The following is a 26,269-nucleotide window of genomic DNA, read 5'->3' as shown; positions in this document are numbered from 1 at the left end:
TGAAAGTGGACAGTATAGCAAGAGGTGGACGACTGTCAATTGGGAGCCACAGCGACACCGAGGTGGGCCCACACGACAGAGGAGGTAACCGCGTGTGAGCCACGTACGGCCAATGCGGAGCCGACAGAGGACAACCGATTCACTGCAAGAAGCCGCAGGGAAGGCTTCCGCACATTCGCAGTCTCCTTAATGACACGCAGTTTGTTGTGCCTACTGTTACGCCCCTCCGTCTCCCGAAGCCGAAAACCTTGTGGCGTAAGACAGAACGGAGACAGCGGCCGAGGAATGCTGTTCAATACAGGCTCTGTGGACATAGGCAAAGCCGACATCACCGTCAGCCGTCGGCCCACCGGTGTAAATGCCTTCAGAGCCCCGGAACACGTCAAGAATATAGAGGAAATGGCAACGGACAGTGGCGGGGTTAACAGAGTCCTCAGGCCACGCAAAAGGTCCGGACGAAGCTTCGGCCGAGGTGTACGTGAACGGACCTCGAGTAGAGGTGGTAAAGGGAAGGACCCAAGTTCGGAGAGAAAGGATCGCACGCATACCGCAATCGTGATCCCTGACCTGGGTCGCCACAGTCGAGGCGGGACCGAACGAGGGGAGGGCTCTGTAGCGCCGCAGCAGCGTACAGCGATCTGCACCCCAGTCGGCTTTGCTCAGGAACCGGAGAGCACCGAGTTGCTGCCAGCACTCCCATTTAAGCTGACGAAGGTGACATAGCCGAGCCAATCGACCGTCAAAAACCAGTCCTAAGAATCGATATGTCACCACTACAGTTAGTGGATCGTCACTACGGTGAAGTTCCAGTTGCGGACGAACGGTACGACGCCGACAGAAGTGCACGGCTTGCGACTTTGCGGCTGAAAACTGCTAGCCGTGGGCTAGAGCCCATCACTGCGCCTCGAGGACGGCTCCCTGCAGGCACCGCTCAGCAACACCAGTACTACATGGGCAATACGAAATGCAGAAGCCATCTGCGTACAGAGAAGGGGAGACCGACAGCCCTTCAGCTGCTACTAGGCTGTTAATGACTGCCACTAAAAATATAGGTAGACTCAATACAGAGCCCTGTGGAATGCCATTCTCCGGAATACGGGGGGGGACTGTGGGAGGCACCTACTTGGGCACGGAAAGTACAGTGCGACAGGAGGTTTCGGACAAAAATCGGGAGCAGGCCACGGAGATCCCACTCGTACAATGTGGCAAGGATACGATGTCGCCAGGTCGTGTCGTACACTTTTCGTAAATAAAAAAAGATGGCAACCACGTGTTGGCATCTGGAAAAGGCTGTTCGGATGGCAGACTCTAGGGACACAAAATTATCAGTGGTAGAGTGACGCTGGTGGAAGCTGCTCTGAAATGGAGCCAGTAGGCCACGTGACTCGAGGACCCAACCCAACCGCCGACACACCGTACGTTCCGGCAGCTTATCGAGAACACCGGAGAGGCCGACGGGCCGATAGCTATCCACACTGAGCAGATTTTTACCAGGTTTTAGCACTGGAATGACGGGGTTCTCCCGCCATTGCGACGGAGAGACACCATCGCACCAGGTCCGGCTGAAGATGACGAGGAGATATCGCTCGTAGTCAGACGAGAGATGTTTAATCGTCCGACTGTGGATCCGATCCGGCCCAGGAGATGTGTCGGGGCAATGTGCAACAAGAGTGCTGCGGAGCTGCCACTCTGTAAATGGGGCGTTATAGTGTTCACTGTGGCGTGTATTAAAGGAGAGGACTTTCCTTTCCGTCCGCCGTTTGAGGGTGCGAAAGGCCGGGGGGTAGTCCTCCGACGAAGAGGCTCGAGCACAGTGCTCGGCGAAGTGCTCGGCAATCGCATTTGCGTCGGTAGAGAGCACGCCACTGATGTTAATGCCAGGGACACCTGTCGGAGTCTGGTACCCAAAAAGACGTCTGAACTTCATCCAGACTCGGGACGGTGACGTACGGCACCCAATAGTCGACACGTAACTCTACCGACACTCTCGTTTCCAATGTGTTATAAGCAGGCAAAAGTGGGCACGGAACCGCTTAAAGGCGATTAGGTGCTCTCGGGAAGAGCGCCGCTTACGTCGCCGTAGAGCTCGCCGACACTCTTTAATTGCCTCGGTGACTTCCGGTGACCACCGAGGGACTGTCTTTTGCCGGGGGCACCATAGAGAACGAGGGGTCGCATTTTACGCCGCAGAAATTATCGTCGTAGTGACCTGCTCAATCACGACATCGATGGCACCACGTGGGGGAGATTCAGCAGACGTGAAGGCTACTCAGTCTGCCTCGTTTAAAGCCAGTCTGGGCAGGCGTCCGTGGGCACGATGCCGGGGAGTGACAGGAAGATGGGGAAGTGGCCACTACCACGCAGGTCGTCCTGTGCCCTCCAGTGGACAGATGGGAGAAGTCCGGGGCTGAAAATTGACAAATCAGTGGCCGAGTAACTACTGCGAACCACACTGAAATGTGTGGCGGCCCCAGTATTCGAGAGACAGAGGTCGAGTCGGGACAGTAAACTTTCGACATCTCTGCCACAGCCAGTAAGCACGGTGCTACCCCACGAGGGGATATGGTTGTTAAAAACTACCAAAAGTAGGAAAGGTTTAGAGGTCGATCAATCAGTGCAGGCAATATGTTCAGGGCTACTGCACCATCTGGAGGGAGATATACATTGCAGACAGTTATTTCCTGCGTCATCCGTACCCTGACAGCCACAGCTTCAAGAGTAGTTTGACGGGGCACAGGTTCACAACATACTAAGTTCAGGACATAAACGCAAACCCCACCTGAGACACTGTTATATTTGATACGGTTCTCGTAATATCCCCAGGTTTCCCGAAGGGCAATGCAGAAAGCAGGTGTAAAACTTAACAGTTGCCACAGCTCAGCCAGACGGTGGAAAAAACTGCCGCAATTTCACAGGAGGATTACACCGTCACGAGACTGAGAAGGCACGAAACACTCAGTGAGGCAGTCTACGCCACGGGGTCTCCTGCTGTCACCGACTTATTTCCCGAACAGTCTATATCCGTCGCATCTGAGGGTCTGACGAGATCTAGGTCCCCGGTGGACGCCAGAATCTTCGCCGGGTCCCGAGACGCAGAGCTCGTAGGCAGCAGTGGCGTGGGTGCTACCGCAATTCCCTCGGTCTCGGGGGTCTCCTTTCTGGATTTCTCTCACCGATCCTGAGGTTTCTCTGGCCGGGAAGGCTTCACCGATTTAGTCTCCGGGAATGATGACGAGCGTGCAGCCCTACGACCGGCTGCTTTTGGGCACTTCGGCCACTGGCGGGTGCCACCCTCCCACTAACAGAAACCTGGCACGGGTCGACCCGAGAGACCCCTTCCTGGCGAGAGGAGACGAAGAAGACTTACGCTTATCCGGCTAAGAAGTGGGGACCGGTGTCCCCGACGGTCGGGGGGGCGGTGCTCGCGAGGTAGGTGGTGCGGGAGCGACAGGGAGGGAAGTGCCCCCCACCGTCAAGGGGGCAGGTGTAGGCTTCCGGTTCTGGGAGGCGACAGGAATGCGGGGAACGGACGGGGCGACAACTGTTCTCGTAGCAGCAGAGTAAGAGAATCTGATTATCCCTCAGATCCTGCCGGACGCGCCAGACAAAATGAACTCCTCGTCGCTCTAAGCCGGCGCGCAGCTCGTCGTCAGAGTGCAAAAGAAGGTCTCTGCGGATTACAATGCCTCCGACCATATTTAAGCTCTTATGAGGTGTGACAGTAACAGAAATATTCCCCAGCCTGTCACAAGCGAGTAATGCCCACGACTCGGCAGAGGATGCCATTTTTATCGAGACTAACCCTGACCACATTTTGGACGAGCCCTCCACCTCCACAAACTTGTCCTTTAAATGCTCAACGTAAAACTGAGGCTTCATATACACTCCTGGAAATTGAAATAAGAACACCGTGAATTCATTGTCCCAGGAAGGGGAAACTTTATTGGCACATTCCTGGGGTCAGATACATCACATGATCACACTGACAGAACCACAGGCACATAGACACAGGCAACAGAGCATGCACAATGTCGGCACTAGTACAATGTATATCCACCTTTCGCAGCAATGCAGGCTGCTATTCTCCCATGGAGACGATCGTAGAGATGCTGGATGTAGTCCTGTGGAACGGCTTGCCATGCCATTTCCACCTGGCACCTCAGTTGGACCAGCGTTCGTTCTGGACGTGCAGACCGCGTGAGACGACGCTTCATCCAGTCCCAAACATGCTCAATGGGGGACAGATCCGGAGATCTTGCTGGCCAGGGTAGTTGACTTACACCTTCTTGAGCACGTTGGGTGGCACGGGATACATGCGGACGTGCATTGTCCTGTTGGAACAGCAAGTTCCCTTGCCGGTCTAGGAATGGTAGAACGATGGGTTCGATGACGGTTTGGATGTACTGTGCACTATTCAGTGTCCCCTCGACGATCACCAGTGGTGTACGGCCAGTGTAGGAGATCGCTCCCCACACCATGATGCCGGGTGTTGGCCCTGTGTGCCTCGGTCGTATGCAGTCCTGATTGTGGCGCTCACCTGCACGGCGCCAAACACGCATACGACCATCATTGGCACCAAGGCAGAAGCGACTCTCATCGCTGAAGACGACACGTCTCCATTCGTCCCTCCATTCACGCCTGTCGCGACACCACTGGAGGCGGGCTGCACGATGTTGGGGCGTGAGCGGAAGACGGCCTAACGGTGTGCGGGACCGTAGCCCAGCTTCATGGAGACGGTTGCGAATGGTCCTCGCCGATACCCCAGGAGCAACAGTGTCCCTAATTTGCTGGGAAGTGGCGGTGCGGTCCCCTACCGCACTCCGTAGGATCCTACGGTCTTGGCGTGCATCCGTGCGTCGCTGCGGTCCGGTCCCAGGTCGACGGGCACGTGCACCTTCCGCCGACCACTGGCGACAACATCGATGTACTGTGGAGACCTCACGCCCCACGTGTTGAGCAATTCGGCGGTACGTCCACCCGGCCTCCCGCATGCCCACTATACGCCCTCGCTCAAAGTCCGTCAACTGCACATACGGTTCACGTCCACGCTGTCGCGGCATGCTACCAGTGTTAAAGACTGCGATGGAGCTCCGTATGCCACGGCAAACTGGCTGACACTGACGGCGGCGGTGCACAAATGCTGCGCAGCTAGCGCCATTCGACGGCCAACACCGCGGTTCCTGGTGTGTCCGCTGTGCTGTGCGTGTGATCATTACTTGTACAGCCCTCTCGCAGTGTCCGGAGCAAGTATGGTGGGTCTGACACACTGGTGTCAATGTGTTCTTTTTCCCATTTCCAGGAGTGTAGACAAAGGAGTCCCCATCAACTCTCGTACATACGAGGTACCGGAGCGAATAAGGTTTGCTGCCACCCTTAGCCTGGCGTGCCTCCCACGGTGTGGACAGGGAGGTGGACGATTCAGGCTCGTACATCCTCGCATTGTACTGAGGCTCGGAACACTTAGAGACTGCTGGAATTTAATCACCATCAAGTGCTGAAGTGGTACGCCTCATCGCACGTAATCTGCCCTGATGCCACCCACTCCGACCAGGGGCCCTCCCCACAGGCGCCACCCAGCCGCAGCAAGGACCACCTGGCAGGACGGCCACTGCCGGGAGTCCCGATGCCCCAGGGTGACGGGCATCTACTCCTTTGCACACGTGGGGAGTCGATGGTGCAGGCATCAGCAGAACGATCCCCGTGTAGTCAGGGGCTACAACTAACAGGGTACACGGCGGCTCCACCACGGCGGTCTGACTACCGTGCCGGATACGAGGTGCAAAGAATTCCACGGTCACCTCCGGCGCAGAAAACGACACTGCACAGAGGGTGGAGCAAAACGCACCTAGGAAGGTGTCCTCACTCGAGAGACGGAGGACGAGCGGGACTGCAACGCCACGACGAGAGACGGGCTAAAGATTTCAATGCACGATAGACACGAGGCACCGTGTAAGGTGCCCTTCCCCAATTTGTTCGCTTTTCGGGAAAATTTTGAGAAATGGAGGTCACGGGACCATCACATAAAAGCCACAAAGTGTAAAGACTCCTTTTAGTCGACTCTTACGACAGGCAGGAATGCCTCGGGCCTATTCTAACTCCCGGGCTCGCAGGGGGTGACACGTCGTCACGTAACGTGCAAGTACGAGGGGCATTTGATCGATAAGGAATGTGACACTTCCTTATTTTCTCGGGTAGTTTCAGTTGAAAAAATGTAGAATTTGTTGTGGGGCACCACGGAATATCACCGCTTCAGCCAGTACAGTTAAGTGAAGTTCCGATAGGTGGCGGCACTGCGTGTAGCCTTCGACACAGTGTCAGTAACGGAGCTGCATTTCGAGCAGGGAACTGTCATCGAGTTTCTTCTGGCAGAAAATGATAGAGCCGCACATATTCGTAGGTGCTCGCAGAATGCCTTAGGGGCTCGATAACAGACAAAAGCACGGTCAGCCGTCGGGCGAGGCACCCGTGACCACCGGAACACGGTCGCACAAATCTGTCCCATCACTCGTGTGCCGACCGGCCGGTCACGGCGATCGAAACGTGTCAGAACGTGCAGACACACTCGTTCGAGACGATCGGCAGATAACAGTGTAACACTTCGCTGCACAACTGGTCTCTGTCCACAGAGGTGCCATACTCTTACACCAGTCGGGATACTCGAAGGAGTGCGCCCGCCGTATTCCCCGTCGCATAACGGAACACCGTAAAGAATAACGAATGGGCCACCTGTACGCAGTCGCTTACACATTACGAGGCCAATCGTGACGATTTTTCGTGAAACACCTTCACAGGCGATGAAACACCGGTTCGTCACTTCCGACAGGAAACAGAACAGCAATCTGTGGACTGGTACCACATCATCCCTTCTCTGAGGAACAAATTCAAAGTCACACCCTCAGCCGGTAAAGTCACGGCGACAATCTTCTGGGACTCCGAAGGGGTTTATTCTATTCGTTGTCATCCCTCACAGTGCGAAGATCACTTTGGAGGTTTATTGTGCTACTGTGGGAAAACCAAGGAACGACTTCGGCACATTGACTGCCACAAAAATGCGAGCGAACTCGTCCTCCTCAGTGACGATGCGAGCTGTGACGAACGTCTGTGCATCCGAGAGCAGCTCACAAAACTTCATCGGACTGTCCTCCCTCGTCCGCCTACAGCCCAGATCTCACCTCCTCTTAACTTCCACCCGTCTGGCCAGACGAGGGTCACACAGAGCAGTACGCGGATGACGGGGAACGTACCGACACGGCGAGACTACGACTCTGACATTGGCCAGTAGAGTGATACCCTGCGGGCATATAGGCACTCCCAGTGCGGTGGTGGGAGGCTGCCACATCCAATGGATATTATGTCCAAAAATAAGTATTTACAATCAAAAGAGTGGGGAATAATACAGCACCTCGGGATCCCGAATAAAAACGATCCGCTTTCAGAAAAAAAATGTGTCGCACTACTTATCGAACACGTACGACACTCGCCCACTTCGTACGGCAGGACAGTCGGTGACCTAGAGCACGGAATACAATGCCAGTTCAAGTACAAGTGTTTCAGAACACACTATCTGCCGCACACTGTCAAACGTGGGATACTGCGTCGAGTATCTGCCGTCTGCTTTCTGTTACTGTGTAGACCTGACATCACCATATATTACTAGTGTAACGGGCACTGAGACCGATCCACGATCCAAAGGAAATGTTTCATCCAGTCAGACAAATCTCACTTCTAATTACACTGCAGCGAATGTCGTATCCGGATACATCCCCATCCGGACGACCGGCCGCTCGAACCACGCACTGCACCTAGGGTGCGTGCCAGTGGGGACAGTATTGTGCTGTGGGGGACAGTCGTCCGGGCTCCCGTGGGACCAGAGGTAAGGCAACTGCCGTGGACGGTACAAACACTATTGCGGACAGCCCGTAACCCGTCACGTTAGCCGTCTTTCCCGACCGCGACACCACCTGCAAGGAGGATAGGTGTCCTCGATACGGGGCCAGAATCGAACTACGGAGGTTTGCGGAGCGCGACAGTAAACTCGAGTAGATTCTCGGCCACCGAATTCACTCGAAACGAACTCGGCGGGACGTGTCCGGAACGCTATCGTGACAGCTTTGCACCGCGTACGACCGGCCCTCAGTTTACTGGAACTGCACGGCCCGTGCACAGATGTCCAGTGCCACACGACCGACACCGCACTCGTCGAGTCTGTGCCGTACAGAACCCCTGCCTTTCTGAACTCAGGAGGTGGACTGACACGCAACTCAACCGGTACCCACAGCAATTCGACTCGTTACCGGACGTACGGCCAAAGTGTTAAAGTGCGACACCGAAAGGTCGGGTAACGGAAGTAAGCAGACGATTATTTTCCCTCCCAGGGGACACCGCCTCACAGTAGGCACCTCCAGTGCCAGGCGGGAGGTTTTGCGCGCTTCATCGAAGTCGAGAGCTGTGCCGGCAGTAGCACAGTTAACGGCAGAGTCACCCGAGCCGGGCCGGTCTCGACAGAGGAGCCAGACAAAGTGTGTCCCACAACACGGGGCAGGGAGGGCTCTAGAGGCGTAGTGAAGCCAGCTTCCCTAGAGGAGTAAACCTCATACACATCCTGGTCCTCCAGGTTGGGGGTTGGGCGCGGGGCTAATAACCCCACAATGTAAAAAAAAAGAATATTACGGAAATTCGACAGAAGCCTCGGAAACCGGACGGAAAGCACGTATCGCGACCCCGGCAAAGGAAACGGATAAAAGAGCTGACAGTAGCACCGTGGAATGTGAGGACAGTGCTTCGGCCTGGAAAAATGAAAGAAATAGTCAGTGAAATTTTAAAATTCAAATATGATATCGTAGAGCTACAGGAAATAAGACGGCAAGGGAATGGGCAGAGAGATAAATCAGAGTACTCATTGGTATATAGTGGACCAGAAGAAAGAACAGGCCAACTTGGAACAGGGTTTATAATAACTAGGGAAGTTAGGAAAAGCCTTCTAGAATTTGAATCCATAAATGAAAGGATGTGCAGACTCAGACTAAGAGGGAAATTTAGGAATATATCAATAGTTAATGCACACGCACCGACAGAGGAAAAAGAAGATATAATTGAAGAACAGTTCTACAAAGACTCGAAAAAAGTATGCTGTGCAATACCTAAATATAACCTGGTGTTAGTAATAGGCGATTTTAATGGAAAAATGGGAGGAATGTACATCCGTACGGAGTTTCTGGAAAATATTCACTACACGAAGAAAACAACGAGACTGGAGACTTACTGTGCCAATTTGCAGCAAGGAATAATACGATTATTAAAAGTACCTGCTTTCCACACGAAAGGATCCATCTGGGTACTTGGAAGTCTGCAGCCAATAGAGTAGTCAATCAGATTGACCATATTTTAGTGACTGCACGCCACTCCACGTCAGTTACGGATGTACGGAGCTGCAGAGGACCAAACTGTGATTCAGACCACTTTTTGATAAAATCAGTCTTGAGAGAGAAACTGTCACTAACAAAGGGCAACAGAATGGGAAAGATGATGAAATGGAACACAGACAAACTGAAAATCCATGATGAAGTAAAAAAATGCCAAGTAACACTAAGCAGAAAGTTGAGCAATGAAGAGACTGCAGTAGGAGTAGACAAAAGGTGGAACGGGATTGAAAAAGCCATTAAGGATGCTGCAGAGGAAATAACAGGCATAAGAAGGAATAGAAGAACCCAGGAATGGTTTGATGAAGATTGCAGGTCAGCAATAGAGGAAAAGAACAGGGCAAGAACAAAAGTGCTACAGAGAGCAACCAGAAATAATGTCTAACAATAAGAGAATTAAGGAGAAGAGCTAACAGACTGTGCAAGAGAAAGAAAAGAGAGTGGAATAAGAAGAAATTTCAAGAACTAGAAGAACTAAAGGAACAGAGTGAAATAAGAAAGTTCTATCATGCCATAGGCAAAATGAAGAATAGATTCCAACCAAAAACAACAGCCCCTTTCCCGTAAAGATGGGAAAATGATAAGGGAGGAAGAACAGATAGTGGGAAGATGGGCAGAATATTTCAAAGATACACTAAGCACCAGCCTAGAAGATGAAGAGACAGCTGCACAGGAGGGAAGAGTGGAGCTGGAAGTAGACAATGAAACCAATGAGGCAAGAAAGCCAACACTACAAGAGGTCTCCCAGGCTGTGCACAAGTCAAAAAACAATCGAGCCCCTGGGGAAGACAGCACAATTGCTGAATTAATAAAAACTGGTGGTGAGGCTGTAATAAAGGGACTACACACAATAATATAAGATATATGGGAAACAGAAACTATGCCAGATAATTGGAAAATTGGAATAATAATCACCATTTATAAGAAAGGGGACAGAACAGCATGTGAAAACTATAGAGGTATAACACTCCTAAGCACAGCTTGTAAGATCTTCACAAGTATACCAAACGAAAGGATACAGAAGTGTGCAGAAGGCATACTAGCGGAATATCAGTGTGGCTTTTGACCAGACAGAGGAACAACTGAGCAAATACTTGTGATAAGACAAATGATGGAAAAGTTCTACGAATACGATATAGATCTGCATTTCCTATTCATCGACTTCAAACAGGCCTCCGACAGCATAAATCGGCAAGAACTCTAGAGAGTATTGAAAGCAGTTGGTATATGTGCTAAATTAATAAGACTAATCAGAATGACAATTACAGAGACAAGAGCAAAGTAAAAGTCCTAAGCAGAACAAGTGAAGGCTTTGACTTTAATAAAGGTGTGAAGCAAGTTGATAGTCTCTCCACTGTCCTATTCAATAGAGCCCTGCATAGTGCAGTAAATAAAATCAACAAAAGAGGCACCATATTTATGAAAACTAGCCAGATACGTGCATACGCTGATGACGTTGCTATAGTAGGAAGAAATACCGATACACTCCTAGAAACATACCGGGCAATGGAAACAGAAGCCTTAAAAATTGGCTATACAGGAAAAAATACAAGCAGGAAACAAAGCTTACTTTCCAAATATGCAACTTTTCAGAAATAGCCTTGTTACAAGAAAAACTAAACTGCTAATATATAATTCCCCAGTCCGCCCAATTATCAAATACGGGTCAGAACACGATAAAAATGCACTAAGAACCATCGAGCGGAAAATACTACGCAAAATCTGTGGGCCAATAAGGGAGGAAGAAGGCTGGAGAATACGCTACAATGCCGAATTACAAGAGTTAATAAGAGGCAAGGACATAGTAAAATTTGTGAAATCACAGTGAATATGATAGCTAGGACACTTTGAGAGAATGGCAGAGGATAGAATTCCAAAGAAAATGATGAAAGGTGTGATCCATTCAGCTAGGCGAAAAGGGAGATCTAGAAGGAGATGGATCGACGACGTAATAATGGATATCACCAGTATGGGAGTCTGGGGGTGGAAAAAGAGCAGCAAATAACCGAGAAGTGTGGAGGAAGATTGCTGAAGAATCCAAGGCTCACCAAGGGCTGTAGCGCTACTGAAGAAGAAGGGGAGACTATTATTTTACACTCTGTAAGATACGAGTATACGTACTGCACTTGCTTTAGTCAGTGCACTGCCGGCTGCCAGCTGAAGGTCAATTACATTTTCTCATACACTACACTGTCACTCGCAAACAACAGTGCACCTAGATTAGTGCGTGTACGTAATTTAATTCCCAGATAACTGGCTAACGGAAAAACATGTGTGAACTAGATGCACACCTATTTTCTGTCGATAAAGTGATAATACAAAAAAATTAAGGTGTCCTTCGGCTAGCAGTACATTGTATTCTGTACAGACGTGAGACAGCTAGTTTTAAAATCTTATTGCATAAAATGAAAGTTATGTTCTTTGAAGAAAAATACCTGACAAATGTCGTAATTAACAAAAATATTTAAACGCCTGTCACATTATAAATGAGAGGCCACAACATAAATTACAATTATGACAACGGTACGGACAAAATGTTCCGAAAATTTTGAGAAAAATGTGGCACGTGACAGCAAAATACAAACGACACAGATCCTCGAGGAAGGTTAAGGGCTGCACGAGAAGATATACACTTACGAATGGAGCCTATCACGAGTGTAATGCACAATCTAATAATGAAAAAACAGTCTAATAGTGAGATCAGTGAAAAGAACACGAGAATAGACAAACAGGAAAGACTATTCTACAAAATCCCGAAGTACAATTCAGAAAGCAGAAGAGATGTAAGTCAAACGGACAAATGGTGAATGTTAACTTTGTATGACGGAATCGACACGTGTCCAACACTCGTACACAGAATATGACGAGACACGAACTTGAAATGCACCCGTACAGAATGGAGAGAGCTTTATCGGCTCACTCGCAAACACAGCTCCTCCAGGCAATCTGCTTCCGAGTTTAATGTAAAGGCGACTGTCGCATTCTTACTTACAATATTCCGAACGGTGGACCTCGTCAAGTTCTGCGAGGAGTGATTTTACGTGCACTAGTTTCCTAAACTCTAACTGGGCAGTAATGCTTTTTTGCTGTTGTATTGAACTGAGCCGGACTGGGTACTAAACATGAAGACAATGCATTAGAATGGGAAGAGGAAGAAGATGAAGACGAGATGGGAGATGTGACATTGCGAGACCAATTTGACAGTGTGCTGTAAAGCCCAAGACAAAACAAGGTTCTTGTAGCACATTCCCCCCACAAATATTGACAGAAGAAAAAGGAGAACATTCAATGACAAAACTATTCCACCCGGTACTTATACGAGACAGGCAAAAACACCCATATTTCGCAAAGAGTGAAAATACTCCTATTTCAAACAAGGCTGATTTGGCTGAAATTGCTCCAGACACTCAAGAGTTATGCTTAAATTTCATTGCTTTCATCCTGTGACCTCACAAATAGGTATGCTACTAGTAAGTAACGACACACAACTTTCTCCTAGCCACAGGTGTACAAATCTCGAGACATAACAGTGTCACGTTTGCACCGTACTCTCGCACTCACCTCCTCCATTTGCCACCCTAGCCGAGCGGTCGACAGGACGTCCCGTTACGCGGGGGACCCAGTTCGATTCCCGGTACTGCCGGGGATTTTTCTGACCGAGAGGACCAGACTGCGGAGCGCTCACCTTCGTGACGGTGATCGAGGAGCTACGCGTCCGAGAGGTCAGAATGTCGACGACGGCGAGGAGTGCAGTTTGCCGACCCCGTGCCTCTCCGTACGGCGTCCGGTGACGAACGACTGAGGACGACACGGCAGTCGGCCAACTACTGAACGGGCTTTGGGGTCCGACTGCTGGGTTTCCTTTCCCGTACAGCCACATCCACTTGTAGGAGGGCCTCAGGTATCGAAGTAAAAAAGTTATTTCCCCTGCCCCCAGAACAGTTTTCGACACTTATAGCAAGTTTTCTGCAGATGGCCACAGGTATCCCAGAGCTACAAAACACACATATACCCTCATTAGCAGCCACCCACATTTCAGCCCCGTAACTCCAGCTCTCCCGTCTACAGCAGTTCGGGTGCTTTTCCCGTAATCCCGTCCTCTTCCTCTGCCATTCCTTCCTCTCTATTCTATCTCTCACTTCTGAGTAACCAACCACCCATTCCCATCAACACTTCACACAGCATTTTGAATGCGACAGAATGCACCTCGTGATTTCTGCTACTGCCCGTTCCCATTCGACGAAGGGCAGAAATGTCGCATCCGTGTCAGGTCGATCCGGACGGCTCCTTTGGCTGTCCGAGAGCCACGGTCAGGAACCGAGTGTATCACAACGATCCGGAGACAAACGAGCAAATCGAGAAGACAAAATGTGCAAGTTTGCCACCACCTAAAATGGACGAGACCGTGTTTCGGGACTGCCAAGGTGTGGCACTAAGCGTCACATCCGTAAGGGGTAAATCGTCTCGGGAGTGTAATGCTGAAGTCTCCTGATCAGGTTACAGGAGACTGTCGAGACAAGGAGTTGAAGAAATTTGCTCCACAGTGACACTGTCTCATTCTGCACGGGTCAAACTCATGCGTGTAGCTTAAAAAAAAATAGACCACTAACTAATCTGGAAAAGTCTTAAAAATTATTTTATGACAAAACACGTTTACTTTTCGGATAACTGGTTTCAAACATCTAAAACAGCCATCTTCAGACCTACAAATAAAAATTAAAACTTCTGCATCTTTTGAGACTGCTACTACCCCAAGGAGGGGGTGTCAAGATGCAGACAGGCATGACAAAGAGACTGCCCAAACATTACAGTTGTCAAAACACACACACACACACACACACACACACACACACACGAGCGCGCGCGCACGTGCGTGGCCACTGTCTCCCACTGTCTCCATGGTAGTGGGTATGACCAGCAACAAGCTGGCCGTCAACACAAATGACCACCAACAAACTCTGGCCGAGAGACAGCTGGACCACACAATTTTTGAACATGCTGCCCAAAACAACAGGTTTCACTTAAATTACTGCTTCTGAGCCCATTCCCCTCTGGATCCTTCGCAGCTTTTATGAACTGTGCAGGTGGGAGCTTGCCCTGCAATATACCTTACATTCCTATAACCCCCGCTGACCTCAACCTGCACTAGTTCCTGTCCTTCAGTGACCTATCCCCTGCCCTATTCCCACTCCAGCACTAAACAGTCTTATATTCCACCATCCCACCCACAGTCTTTATTCCCCCCTCCTCTAATCGCTCCTTTCCACTCCCCCTCTCCCCCAACCGTCTAACCTCCTGACTGCACCTGTAACCACCACTTTCCTGCACACTCCCACAATCAGCACTATCCCCCCTCCCCATCCCAGCCTCCTCCTTATCCCCACCACCCAGATTGCTTCTCCTATTAAGCACAGTTACTCATGATCTGACCTCAGTGGCTAGAGACACATAGTGGGAGAGGGGCAGAGGGGGTGCAGCACAGTAAGGGGGGGAAGTGGCAGTGGGGGGGAGGGGGGGGGGGCAGGGCAGCAGCAGTGGATGGGGAAGGGAATGAGGAGGAAGAAGGGAAAGAGGTGGAGGAGGGAAAGGGACAGAAGGGAGGGGAGAAGGGAAAGATTGGGTAGTGGAAGGAAATGATTGGGAGGGAGTAAGGGAAGACTGGGAGGGGGAAGAGAAAGATGGATAGGAGGGGGGAAAAGTAGGGGAGGGGAAGATGAGTAGAAAAGAGGGGGAGGAAAAGAGTGGGGTAGGGAGATGGGAGGGTAAAAGGAAAGTGGGGAGGGGGAGGGGAGGGTAAGAAGGGGAGGGGGAACGGGGGGAGAGTAAGAGGGAAAAACGGGGGAGGGTAAGAGAAAGATGGGAAGCGTGAAGAGAAAGAGGGGTGAGGAAAAGAGAGGGAGGGGTGAGGGAAAGAGAGGGAGGGGTGAGGGAGGATGGAAAGATTGGGGAGGGAAACAGTGGTGAGGGTAAGGGGGGAGGGGAAGGGAGAGATGGGGAGGAGAAGTGGGCTAGGAGGAGGGGAAAGGGAAAGTGGGGGAGGGGATGAAAGAGAAAAGGAAAGAGATAGAAGGGTACTGAGAAACAGAAGGAGAAGGGCAGAGGGGAAGAGATGGAGAGAGTAGCAGGCGACAAGAAGTGGGAGAGGGGGAGGAGGGATGGGAAAGAGGGTATGGGGGACCAGGGGATGGGGAGATGGGCAGAGGGGTGAGAGAAAGACGAGTAGGAAAGAGAGGGAGGGTGATGGAAAGATTGGGTGGGGAGGGAAAGAGGGGGGGGGCGGAAAGAGGGGGGAAGGGAAAGAGGGGGGAAGGGAAAGAGGGGGGAGGGGAAAGAGGGGGGAAGGGAAAGAGGGGGGAAGGGAAAGAGGGGGGAAGGGAAAGAGGGGGGAAGGGAAAGAGGGGGGAAGGGAAAGAGGGGGGAAGGGAAAGAGGGGGGAAGGGAAAGAGGGGGGAAGGGAAAGAGGGGGGAAGGGAAAGAGGGGGGAAGGGAAAGACTGGAGGGAGAGAGGAAAGAGGGGAACGGGAGGGGAGGGTAAGAAGGGTAACTAAAGAGGGGGAGGGGAAGAGTGTGGTTAGGGGGGAGGGGAAGAAGGGTGGCTAGAGGGGGAGGGGAAGAGTGGAGGGAATGGTGAAGAAGGGTAGGGGGACAGAAAGAGGGGGAGGTGAAGGGGAAGGCAAATCGGCGGAGGGGAAGACAAAGTGGGGGAGGGGAAGGCAAAGTGGGGGAGGGGATGAAAGAGAAAAGGAAAGAGGAAGAAGGGGACTGGGAGACAGGAGGAGAAGGATATAGGGGAAGAGAGTGAGATGGAGAGAGTGGCAGGGGACAAGAAGTGGGAGAGGAGGAACAAGAAAGAGGGCATGGGGGACCAGGGGATGGGGAGATGAGCAGAGGGAGAGAGCGACGAGGGGAGAAGGATAAGAGGGAGAGGGACACCGGGGGACAGGGGGAGAGTGAGGGTGCGAGGGACAATGACTGAGTGGGAGAGAGGCACAGTGGGCAAGGGGGGTTGGGGAGAGGAGGAACATCTCCGAACGAGTGAATCAAGTCATATTACACTTCCTTGTTTACATTATTCAACTGGAGAACAGCAGTGGACACTTACCAGACTCCTTGCAAATTTTTGGTGGCAGCTCACTGTTAGTAGACGTGTCCCACTGCGGTGTCAGGTGGCCGTTTTCGGGAAACATCACGGAGCCCTCGGTCACAGGTCGTGGTGGCAATATCTGGGATTCCTCCAGAACCGTCTGAGCTAATGCTGCACAGAAAGATTTTTATGTAAATGGCTCTGTGTTAAAATTTGACTTGATACATCCTCAGTCTAGTGAAACATGTTGTATTAACATTGGAAGACAACATCTGCAACATACTGTCGAAATTTAAATTTTCACTAAATCACAATAAAACAAAAAGAAGGGCACAGCAACATAAGCAAACTGAATCAGGTGATGCTGAAAGAATCAATTAGGAAATAAGACACTAAAAGTAGCAGATGGTTTTGCTGTTTGTGTAGCAAAATAAGTGACAGTGGCAAAAGTGTAGAGGATATAAAATGCAGACTGTTTCTGAAAATGAGAAGTTTGCTAACACCGACTGTAAATACCTTCAGGAAGTCTTTCCCGAAGGTATTTGCACCGAGTGTATACTCGAACAGAAGGAAATGTGTACGATACACAGATAAGACAGGAAGACAATACAAGCTTTATCTACTCTGCCATTCACGCTTACGTGCCCGGCAGAAGGTTCGTCTACACACCTTCGGACTATTCCCCTAGCTCTCCACTCTAGAACAGCACGCGGGAAATATGAATATCTAAAATCTTCCTTCTGAATTCTGATTTTGCTTTATTTATTACAATGATAATTTCCCCCTATGTAAGTGAGCATCAAAAAAATATTTGGCATTTGGAGGAAAAGTTGGTGTTTGAAATTTCATGAAAAGATCTCACTGAAATGAAAACTGCCTTCGTTTTAATGATTGCCATCCCAATTCGCACAAAATACTTGTGATATCCTCTACGGTATTTCTCAACAGTACAAAATGACGTGACCTCCACAGATCCTACCTGGTACAGCCCCCATACTGTGTGTGTGTGTGTGTGTGTGTGTGTGTGTGTGTGTGTGCGCGTGAGCGCGCGCGCATGGGGGGAGGGGGGGGGGGCCTGTGCAGTATAGACTAGCTCAGGGAGCTCCATCAAACCAGTCTTTGGACCGCAGGCCAACACCAGGTAAGTCTCTAGCAGTCCCGACCTAAGCCGACAACAGGCCACAGGCGACGGTGAGGAGATGTTCTGTGCTCAGCTAACTTTTACGCCAGTTTTTCTGTCAACAGGATCGGACACAGTTATCGACTGGAGAGGAGCAGTTGGGACTGACAGCTTTTACTGAAGAGCCGTTCAGCTGTTGCAACTTGCTCCGCATTACGAGCCTCACCTACGGGGAAGGCCGCCGTTACCCTTATCGCGAGGGGGGAGCGGGTGCAAAAGGGTAGCAGTCCGTCGACTGTCGGCAGTTCGCGGCACCCCTCGGGCCGCGTTCGCAGTGGCACCGGCAACGGTCGCCAGACACCGTCGCCCGAGCTCACCCGATAACATCTCCTATAGCTCGGTCTAGGTGTGATTTCTAATAAAGCTGCAAGTTCAATCCACAGATTCTGAGCTACATCCTGATTAACATATGTTTCATCCTCAGGAAGCCACAAATTCCTTCTTTCTCAGAGTGAACTTACCAGTTTCTCAAAGTCCAGATGTCATATGTGAAAATGTCGTTCATAAGATACCGATTTCAATTTTACCGACTGTTGTACAAAGACTGTACATTTTGGCCACGAGATCGGCTGCATTCTGACTGCACACGTAACGGTACAGAGATTAGAAGAGACCGGCCGACGTCGGAATCCGCACGTCGTACTACAGTTGACGCGGCCCGAGGGAATTACGAGATGGGACGGAAAGGAACACCACAGGCTCCCAGTATGATATTCAACAAGTGTAGAGGCCGGGAGCAGGGTGCAACCGACTGCAGACAGTGGTGCACTTCGGAACTGACGGGCTACGAGATCGTACTCAGACTGTTCCGACGACTGGCAGAGGAGGTCGACAAGACCACCTCACCTGTGGAGTTTAGACGGAGTTCACAGTCTGATATCACTGTCGACAGAACTGACTGCAGCCACCCTTTCCGAGTCGGCCGGAAGTCTCGAACCGGAGACTTTGAAACCTGTGTGAAGGGCTGCGAAGTGACTTTGTACAGTTCTGCTGTAGGACTTAGAAACGTGAAGCCTCCGCCGTGTAGGTCAAATGTGCACTACACGTCAGAGGCTGCTACTCTGGTAACTGATTGAATGTGTGACGCACGGAACGGTTTTTCAGATTATGCAACTCTACACCCGGCTCATATAAAGATAGCTTTATGAGACCGTGAAGTATTTGTGTAAGATCCAAAGAAGTGCTTCCCACAAGCTCCGATATTAAAACCCTTGTGATCGACTGTAGAAGCATTCGGTACAATTTGACAGTTTGAAGCACTCCAGTGGAGTGGAGCAAATCAATGGAGCTCACATAATACTAGGTACAGAAAGTCGGTTGAAAACCAAAACTGATAGCAGTGAGATATTTTGGGAGAAATTAAGTATATATCGAGGGTAATGAAAATGGAAGTACTGTATGTGCCACAGGGGACAAGAAACTCAAAACCACTGAGATGGAAATTGAAGCTGAAGGTGAGATTGTTTGCACAAAACTCAATACTGAGGATTGGAATAAACTTATAACCGCACCTATCTATCGACCACCAGATTTGCCTCTAGATGTACCTAAGAAGTTGAGAGTGACCCTCGAGTTCACTAGAACATAAGTTCTCCAATTGTACTGTCACCACTCGAGAAGATGTACAACAGTAGAGCGGGAAAAGTTCAGTTTTCTAAGTGGTGGGTACTGCAAGACATCCTGTAAAACATTACTAAATGTCTTCTTCAAATACTATCTACAACAGACAGCTCACAATTGCACACCTCTTTGAGGATATCCACAGTGAAACTGGCATCAGTGACTGTGAGGTAACTGCAGCAACAATGATTATGGAAGTACAAAGGGCAGGTAAAATGAGTAGAAAGAAATAGATGTTCAGTAAATCAGCTTAACAGGCAGTAGTGTCATATCGCAATGAGCAACTTGAAACATTTAACTCCGGGCAGTTGCATGTAGAACTGTGGCTCAGGTTTAAAAGACTAGCCGAGCATACGTCGGACAGATATATACCGAGCATAAAGGGAGAGACCCTCCACAGTATACAGTCACACCAAAAGAAACAGAGACTAATGCATAGCAGGTATAAAACAAAGCATAAGGCTCTGCATGGAAAGATGCTGAATGAAACGTGTTTGACTATCAAAAGAGGGCAATGCTTGAAGTCTTCAATGACTACCATAGCAGCATCTTACAAAAGAACTCTCATAAAACCCAAAGACATTCTGGTCATGTGTAAAGGCTGTTGGTGTCAGCAAAATTAGTGTCTAGATACTAGCGGATCACACAGGAACAGAAATTAAATGTGGCACAGCAGGAGGAGGACTCACGAACTCTGTTTTCAAATGTTTTGTTGCTAAGGAAGACACAGATGTACCGCCCCACATTTACTTCTCGTAACACAGCAAACACGTGTGATAAGTACTGGCGTCAGTGGTATTCAGAAGAAAGCGCAGGTCACACCCATCTAGAAGATGGGTAGCAGAAGTAATCTCCATAATTACTGTGCAATCACATTTATGTACATCCTAGAAGATGGCCCGAGGTATTTTGAACAGAGTTACCGAGAGTGCAATTGTATGGGGCATCAAAGAAAATTAGAGATTTTCTCAGTGGGAAGGATGTAACACGTTTGGGGAGGATGTGACACATTATCTCGTACATACGTACAGTTGTTGACAGTTGTAGAAGTGATTTCAGATGTGCTCCAGGGAATTCTGATGGAATGCTTCTGCCCACAATTTGTCAAACAATATTAAAAAATAACCTTAGACTTGTTGCAGCTGATGTAGTTATCTGTCAAAAATACCACCTGAAAAAGTTGCACAAATGTTCAGTTAGGTCTTGTTAAGATTTCAAAGTGGTACAAAGATTGCCAACCTGTTTTAAATGTTCATAAACACAAAATTGTGCATGTCACAGGATGAAAACACACAGTACCCCATAACCACAACATCAGTCAGTTATTGTTGGAATTAGTCAACTTATACAAATACCTGAGTATAATCATTTGCAAACAAAGGTACAAGACTTCAGTTTATCAGTAGAATACTGGAAAAATCCCATCAGCTTATAAAGGAGACTGCTTACAAAACACTCGTCCCACCCATCTGAGAACAGTGCTCAAGTACGTGGGACCCGTGCCAAACAGAAATAACGAGGGATATCAAACATGTACAGAGAAGGGCCTAGCAAATGGTTACAGGATTGCTCGACTAAAGGGAGATAGTCACGGAAATGCTGAAAAAAAGACACTGGAAGATTCTTTCAAAATGTACAAAGAAATATCCTGTGAAAGCCTACTTACAGAGCTTCGAGGAGCGAAAAATCTAGAAGTATTTTTAAGCTCCTATGTATCACTTCTATAGAGCTCGTGAGGACGAAATTAGACTAAGTACAGTGCACACATATGTTTATGTAGTCATTCTCCCACTCTTTACACAATATTGGGAAGCAAAAAAAGCTTGCATTTGATACTGTGTTAAGTATCCTCTGCCACGCACTTCAGTAGTTTCCAGTGTACATATGCAGATGTAAACATACTGGCAAGAGACACAATTAGTTCTAACCCTGTAGGCTACACGACTAATGTGTGTGATCGTGAACTGAATAGTGCCAGCTCACTGCTGACTTATTAGTAGGTCCGTGTAGTCTGTAAATCAATATTCAAGGGATCTACCTTACAAATAATAGCCCCACAGCTTGTAATCACAGTGTTAATATCTCCAGTGAATAGTGCAACATAGTCAGTAATTTTAGTTTCACAAAATACTGACCAAATAAATCTTATTAATTACACCCAGTTGCAAATCCTGAAGCACTAGTTTGGTCAGATCATATCAATTTCCGATTACACAAACTGATTCTAAAATAGTAGAGAGCTTACGTTTTGCAATTCTGTGTAAAGCTTCTCGCTTGAAATGGAGCACATTTTACACAGACTAGAGTCCTCGAATACGCGATAATGAGAGCACTTAGTAACTTTTGACAAACTTTAAGCGTAATTTCAAATGTGTTCTGAAGTTTTCCTCACTATGTGCTTCATGTCAAATATCTGCCACATTGACTCGTTTGTGAAGTGATAGCTCTACGACAGATTGACATCAGATATATGGGCGTATAATTATCTGCAATGACTTTTCTTTAAGTATATTCAAAAAATTAGTAGATAGTAGCATAATCGAGGAAGAGGTGACTTTTTTCTGTTCAAAGTAATGCATTTGCTCTTAGCTTTAGTATCTAGCTAACTACGAAGGTCACTCTAGAAGATAGGCACACTATTTTTATATAACTACAGTTTTCATTCTGCATGTGTGAAAGTTTTACAGTGTGTAGATACACTCTGCCTGCTTGTTTTCAAACTTAGTTCAACCTGTTCCTGTGAGTAGCACCGTCACAGCATGTCTTCAAGATAGCAGCTACACTTGATGTTAGTCAGAAGCGACATGCTGTCACAGAATTCCTGTGCAGTGAAAACGAGACAGTGGGAAACATCCTGAAGAGGCTTAAAAAGATGTACGGAGAGGCTGCTGTCGATCGCAGTACAGTTAGTCGGTGGGCAAGCAGGTTACGTGATGAAAGCGGGCACGGCAATATTGAGGGTTGTCCTCGCAGCGACAGGCCTCGTACTGCACACACTCCAAACAATGTACAGAGAGTTAACGAATTGGTGACTGCTGACAGACGCATCACAGTGAATTAATTGTCACGCTATGTTGGGATAGTGGAAGGAAGTGTTTGCAGACTACTGAAAGCGTTGGCGTTAAAAAAAGTTTGTGCCAGGTGGGTTCCCAGGATGTTGACAGTGGCTCACAAAGAAACAAGAAAAACAGTATACAGCGAACTTTTGGAACATTACGAGAATGGTGGAGATGAATTTCTTGGAAGAACTGTGACAGGTGATGAAACATGGTTCCATCATTTTTCACCAGAGACCATCAATGGAGTGGCATCATGCAAATTCACTCAAGAAAAAAAAATTTCAAAACCACATCTTCTGCTGGAAAAGTTATGGCTACAGCGTGTTTCGGTTCTGAAGGACTCTTGCTTGTGGATATCGTGCCAAGTGGAACCACCATAAATTCTGATGCGTATGTGACGACACTGAAGAAACTTCAAGCTCGACTGAGTCGTGTTCGGGCACATTGGCAAAAGCAGGATGTTTTGCTGTTGCACGACAATGCACGGCCACATGTCATCAAAAAACCATGGAAGCAATCACAAAACTCGGATGGGCCACACTGAAACACCCGCCTTACAGTCCTCACCTGGCTCCATGTGACTATCATCTCTGGGAAATTGAAAGGCTCTCTTTGTGGAACAAGGTTTGAAGATGATGACTCCCTTGTGCATGCTGCTGAACCGTGGCTCCAACAGGTTGGTCCAGAATTTTACCGTGCGGGTATACAGTCGCTGGTTCCAAGATGGCGTAAGGCAGTTGAGAGGGATGGAAATTATGTGGAGAAATGAAAATATTGTCCCTAAAGGATGTATCTACACACTGTAAAACTCTCAAGCATGTAGAATAAAACATGGATTTTTAAAAAAATAGTGTGCATTTCTTTTGGAGTGACCCTCGTATAAATAAAGTTTAGACAAGTAGTTCCTAGCAGCTAATGCTCTTTGTTAATATACACCTTGATTCATTCTACATCACTGAAGTTCACAGAATTTATATAACAAAATAAACATTGGACTGGATTTTGTATGGTGACCTTCATTCACCAGACACTTGTTGCACCTCAAGTGGATAAAGAGTCACAACAAACCATTAAGGCAGGTTCTGTAATTTGTAACAACGTAATTCACATAGTGATACTTAGCAAATACGATTTTCTGAAAAACCATGAAGTAACATGCGTCACTCATGTCCTATTAGAATGTCTGACAAAAAGAATTTGCACTTCCTGAGTACATAATGTCATCCCACACCATTATATGATTTTCATAACACAACAGATCCTCTAATAAGCAGGCCCACCACAAAGAAGAATATACAAGGTTGTGGACAAAATCGAGAAAGCAATTGTCAAAAACTAAACAGGCACATCAGATTAACAATAAGCAATCTCTAGATTACATTAAAGTTTGTGCCTTTGTTGCTAGTTTCATACCTTCATTTTAGCCTAACACATGGCCAATATGAGTCCCAGGTTGGCGATAGCCAACTGTCACGACATATTACAGACTTCTTTTGGTAATAGAGACTGTAAAAATGCTAATGCTTCATTAGTAATATTTAATATCTGCTGTTAATCTTCAATTAATGTAATTTGAAGGTTTAACTTACAATAATGTAGGTGGTATTTTCAGCATTTGACACGCTTCGTATCTCGAAATGAAAAAGTTATGATGAAAGACTCAATGTCCCCTATATTTGGAATGAAAATTTTGAAACAAAAACCAAATAACTTGTTGATAAAATAAACATTATGTATACATTACACTTGATATATTAAATGCTCAAAACCACAAGTGAGCAGTAACACTGTTACATTACGAACTATTGCACGCTGGGCAGCAAATTTGTTCATCAGCTGTAACAAACAGGACCTGCAAGATCTCTGAAAACACTTCACTGTATTTCAGTTTCTTAACTACCTGTAATTTCTTAACTCACATATTTTCTCCATAGCAGTTTCAAGCGGCCTTTCCGTTTAGGTAAAACCAAGTAATTGAAATAAATTGTGTACGCTGATCACTGGGCTGATGAATTCTTTCAAATGTAAGACAATGTCTCTAGGTCACAGTGTATCGAAAAATTTTCAGATGACTTAATACAGTGGGTTCTATGGCAAAATCTGAATAATAAAATGACATCTCGAAATGATACTATACCGATAGTCTGCCAAAATATTAGTGACAAAAAAGGTAAATATTATGAAGCTAAACATTTGTTATGTCACCTTGGTGTTGCCTCTCATTATTTCTGCATCTACTATCATCACTATCACTACTGCCATCATCTGCACCGCTGTCATCCTCGTCGTCGTCATCATCCTCTTCGTCGTCGTCATCGAATGACAGGTCGGCAAAAGTTTGTTTCAAAATACTTCGAAGCTGTAGCACAAATAAAAAACAAAACAGTGTTAGACACAACATTAAACCATATTTCCGCAATCTTTCTATCCGCTGTGTCATAATTAACATTTCGAAACTACCCGTTGCTAACCTCTTCATTTCTTCTACGCTGCTCTTCCGCTGCCTCTTCTTCCAGATGTTCATTGTCCTGTTCTATTTGAATCGTGTCCATTCCTCTAAAAAGACTCAAGCCCACGTCCTCATAGTCCCCCATTTGCATAATCTATCTACGTACTGTTTTTCCTCGCACAGTTACACTACCGGCTTCAAAAGATCTCCCGCCCCAAACCAAACATAAACAACAACCAATCCCTGATGCCTCCTGCACTGACGCTAGTCCAGCGATTTAACAGTTCGATAGCAAATACACCAAAGATATTCCAGAAAACGAAATTGAACTGTTTTAGGGGCCCTCCCATCATAGCTAAAGTAAGCGTTTGGCAGAAGGAGGATACCTTGAAGAATAGAAATGAGCACCACTGTTAGTAACAGGCTTTTGATATCTCAGACTGACGTTCTCTTTGACACGGATGGGCCGAGTGTTACCAGTATTACGTAAAAAAATTGAAACAACCACCTCCCAACCTGAAGTTTTTTATGTGTGATATAGAACAGCTCCAGAGTTTAGAGCTAACAGGGAAGTAATAAATTCGGGGGGAGGTGAAGGCCAGATTTTTTGCATATTCGTACTGACGGATCCAAGACTTATGAGGGAGTTGGTTGCAGATATTGTTGCACTAAGTTGCAGACGGGTAAAAAGTTTTCATTACCACCATCAAGCAATAGTCCTACTTATATTGCAGAAGTAACAGCTGTTAATGAAGCAATTAAGTCTGGAACTGAAAAAGGTAATAAGACACTAATTAATTCTGACTTACTCTAGAACTGCTCTCGAGCAATTAGATATTCTAAAGTGGAAAATGATAACAGTTGTATCTATTATGTAACGCATTAATAATGAAAGCCTACAATGAAAATAAATCTGTAAATGTAATATTGGTGAAAGGAAAACTCAGTTATTTGGCATAATGAAGTAGTAGATGGCATTGCAAAAGAAAGCATCATAGAAGAGTACCCATTGTTTACACAGCTACCATATTCTGATTTTCTTCATATTTCAGACAAATAGACATACATTAATTGGAACAGCAGTGGCAAACATAACACCTGAAAAATAACTTTTCGTTAGCTTCAGTCCAGAGTAATATACCAACAAAACCGTGACTGATATATCATTTTAGGATGTTCCATATGCTCCACACAGAATAAACTGTGGAAACCTTCGCAAAAATGAAGATTCCCTTATCAACAAATATTATGACATTAATGAGTGGGAACAACATCAAAATAAATGGTTTTGTAGTACTTTACCTATAAGAAGCAGAGGTGAAGCTCTGATGTGTAAAAGTTCTGAATTTGTATTTTTATACATGAATAAATTAGACATCTAGGTACAGTATAATTGCAGTCGCTAAAATAAGCATTTCCAATGATTCTGTTGTTTGCTACAAAAAGCTTAATTAATTA

General features: G+C 47.4%; 1 protein-coding gene across 1 annotated transcript in view; it reads right to left on the bottom strand.

The window, feature by feature from the left end:
- LOC126428407 (rootletin-like) overlaps window positions 1-25,068 on the bottom strand; it is a 245,668-nt gene extending 220,600 nt beyond the window's left edge. Inside the window, exons 1-3 of the mRNA XM_050090326.1 lie at window positions 24,834-25,068; window positions 24,568-24,721; window positions 16,522-16,674 (exon numbers count right to left, since the gene is read on the bottom strand). Coding sequence (XP_049946283.1) covers window positions 16,522-16,674; window positions 24,568-24,721; window positions 24,834-24,962 — 436 coding nt within the window. The 5' untranslated portion in view covers window positions 24,963-25,068. The remainder of the gene's footprint in view (window positions 1-16,521; window positions 16,675-24,567; window positions 24,722-24,833) is intronic.
- Between the last annotated feature and the right edge of the window lie 1,201 nt (window positions 25,069-26,269).

Source organism: Schistocerca serialis, chromosome 12, assembly GCF_023864345.2.
Source record: "Schistocerca serialis cubense isolate TAMUIC-IGC-003099 chromosome 12, iqSchSeri2.2, whole genome shotgun sequence".
Taxonomy (NCBI): domain Eukaryota; kingdom Metazoa; phylum Arthropoda; class Insecta; order Orthoptera; family Acrididae; genus Schistocerca; species Schistocerca serialis.
This window is presented reverse-complemented; position numbering and strand designations above follow the sequence as displayed.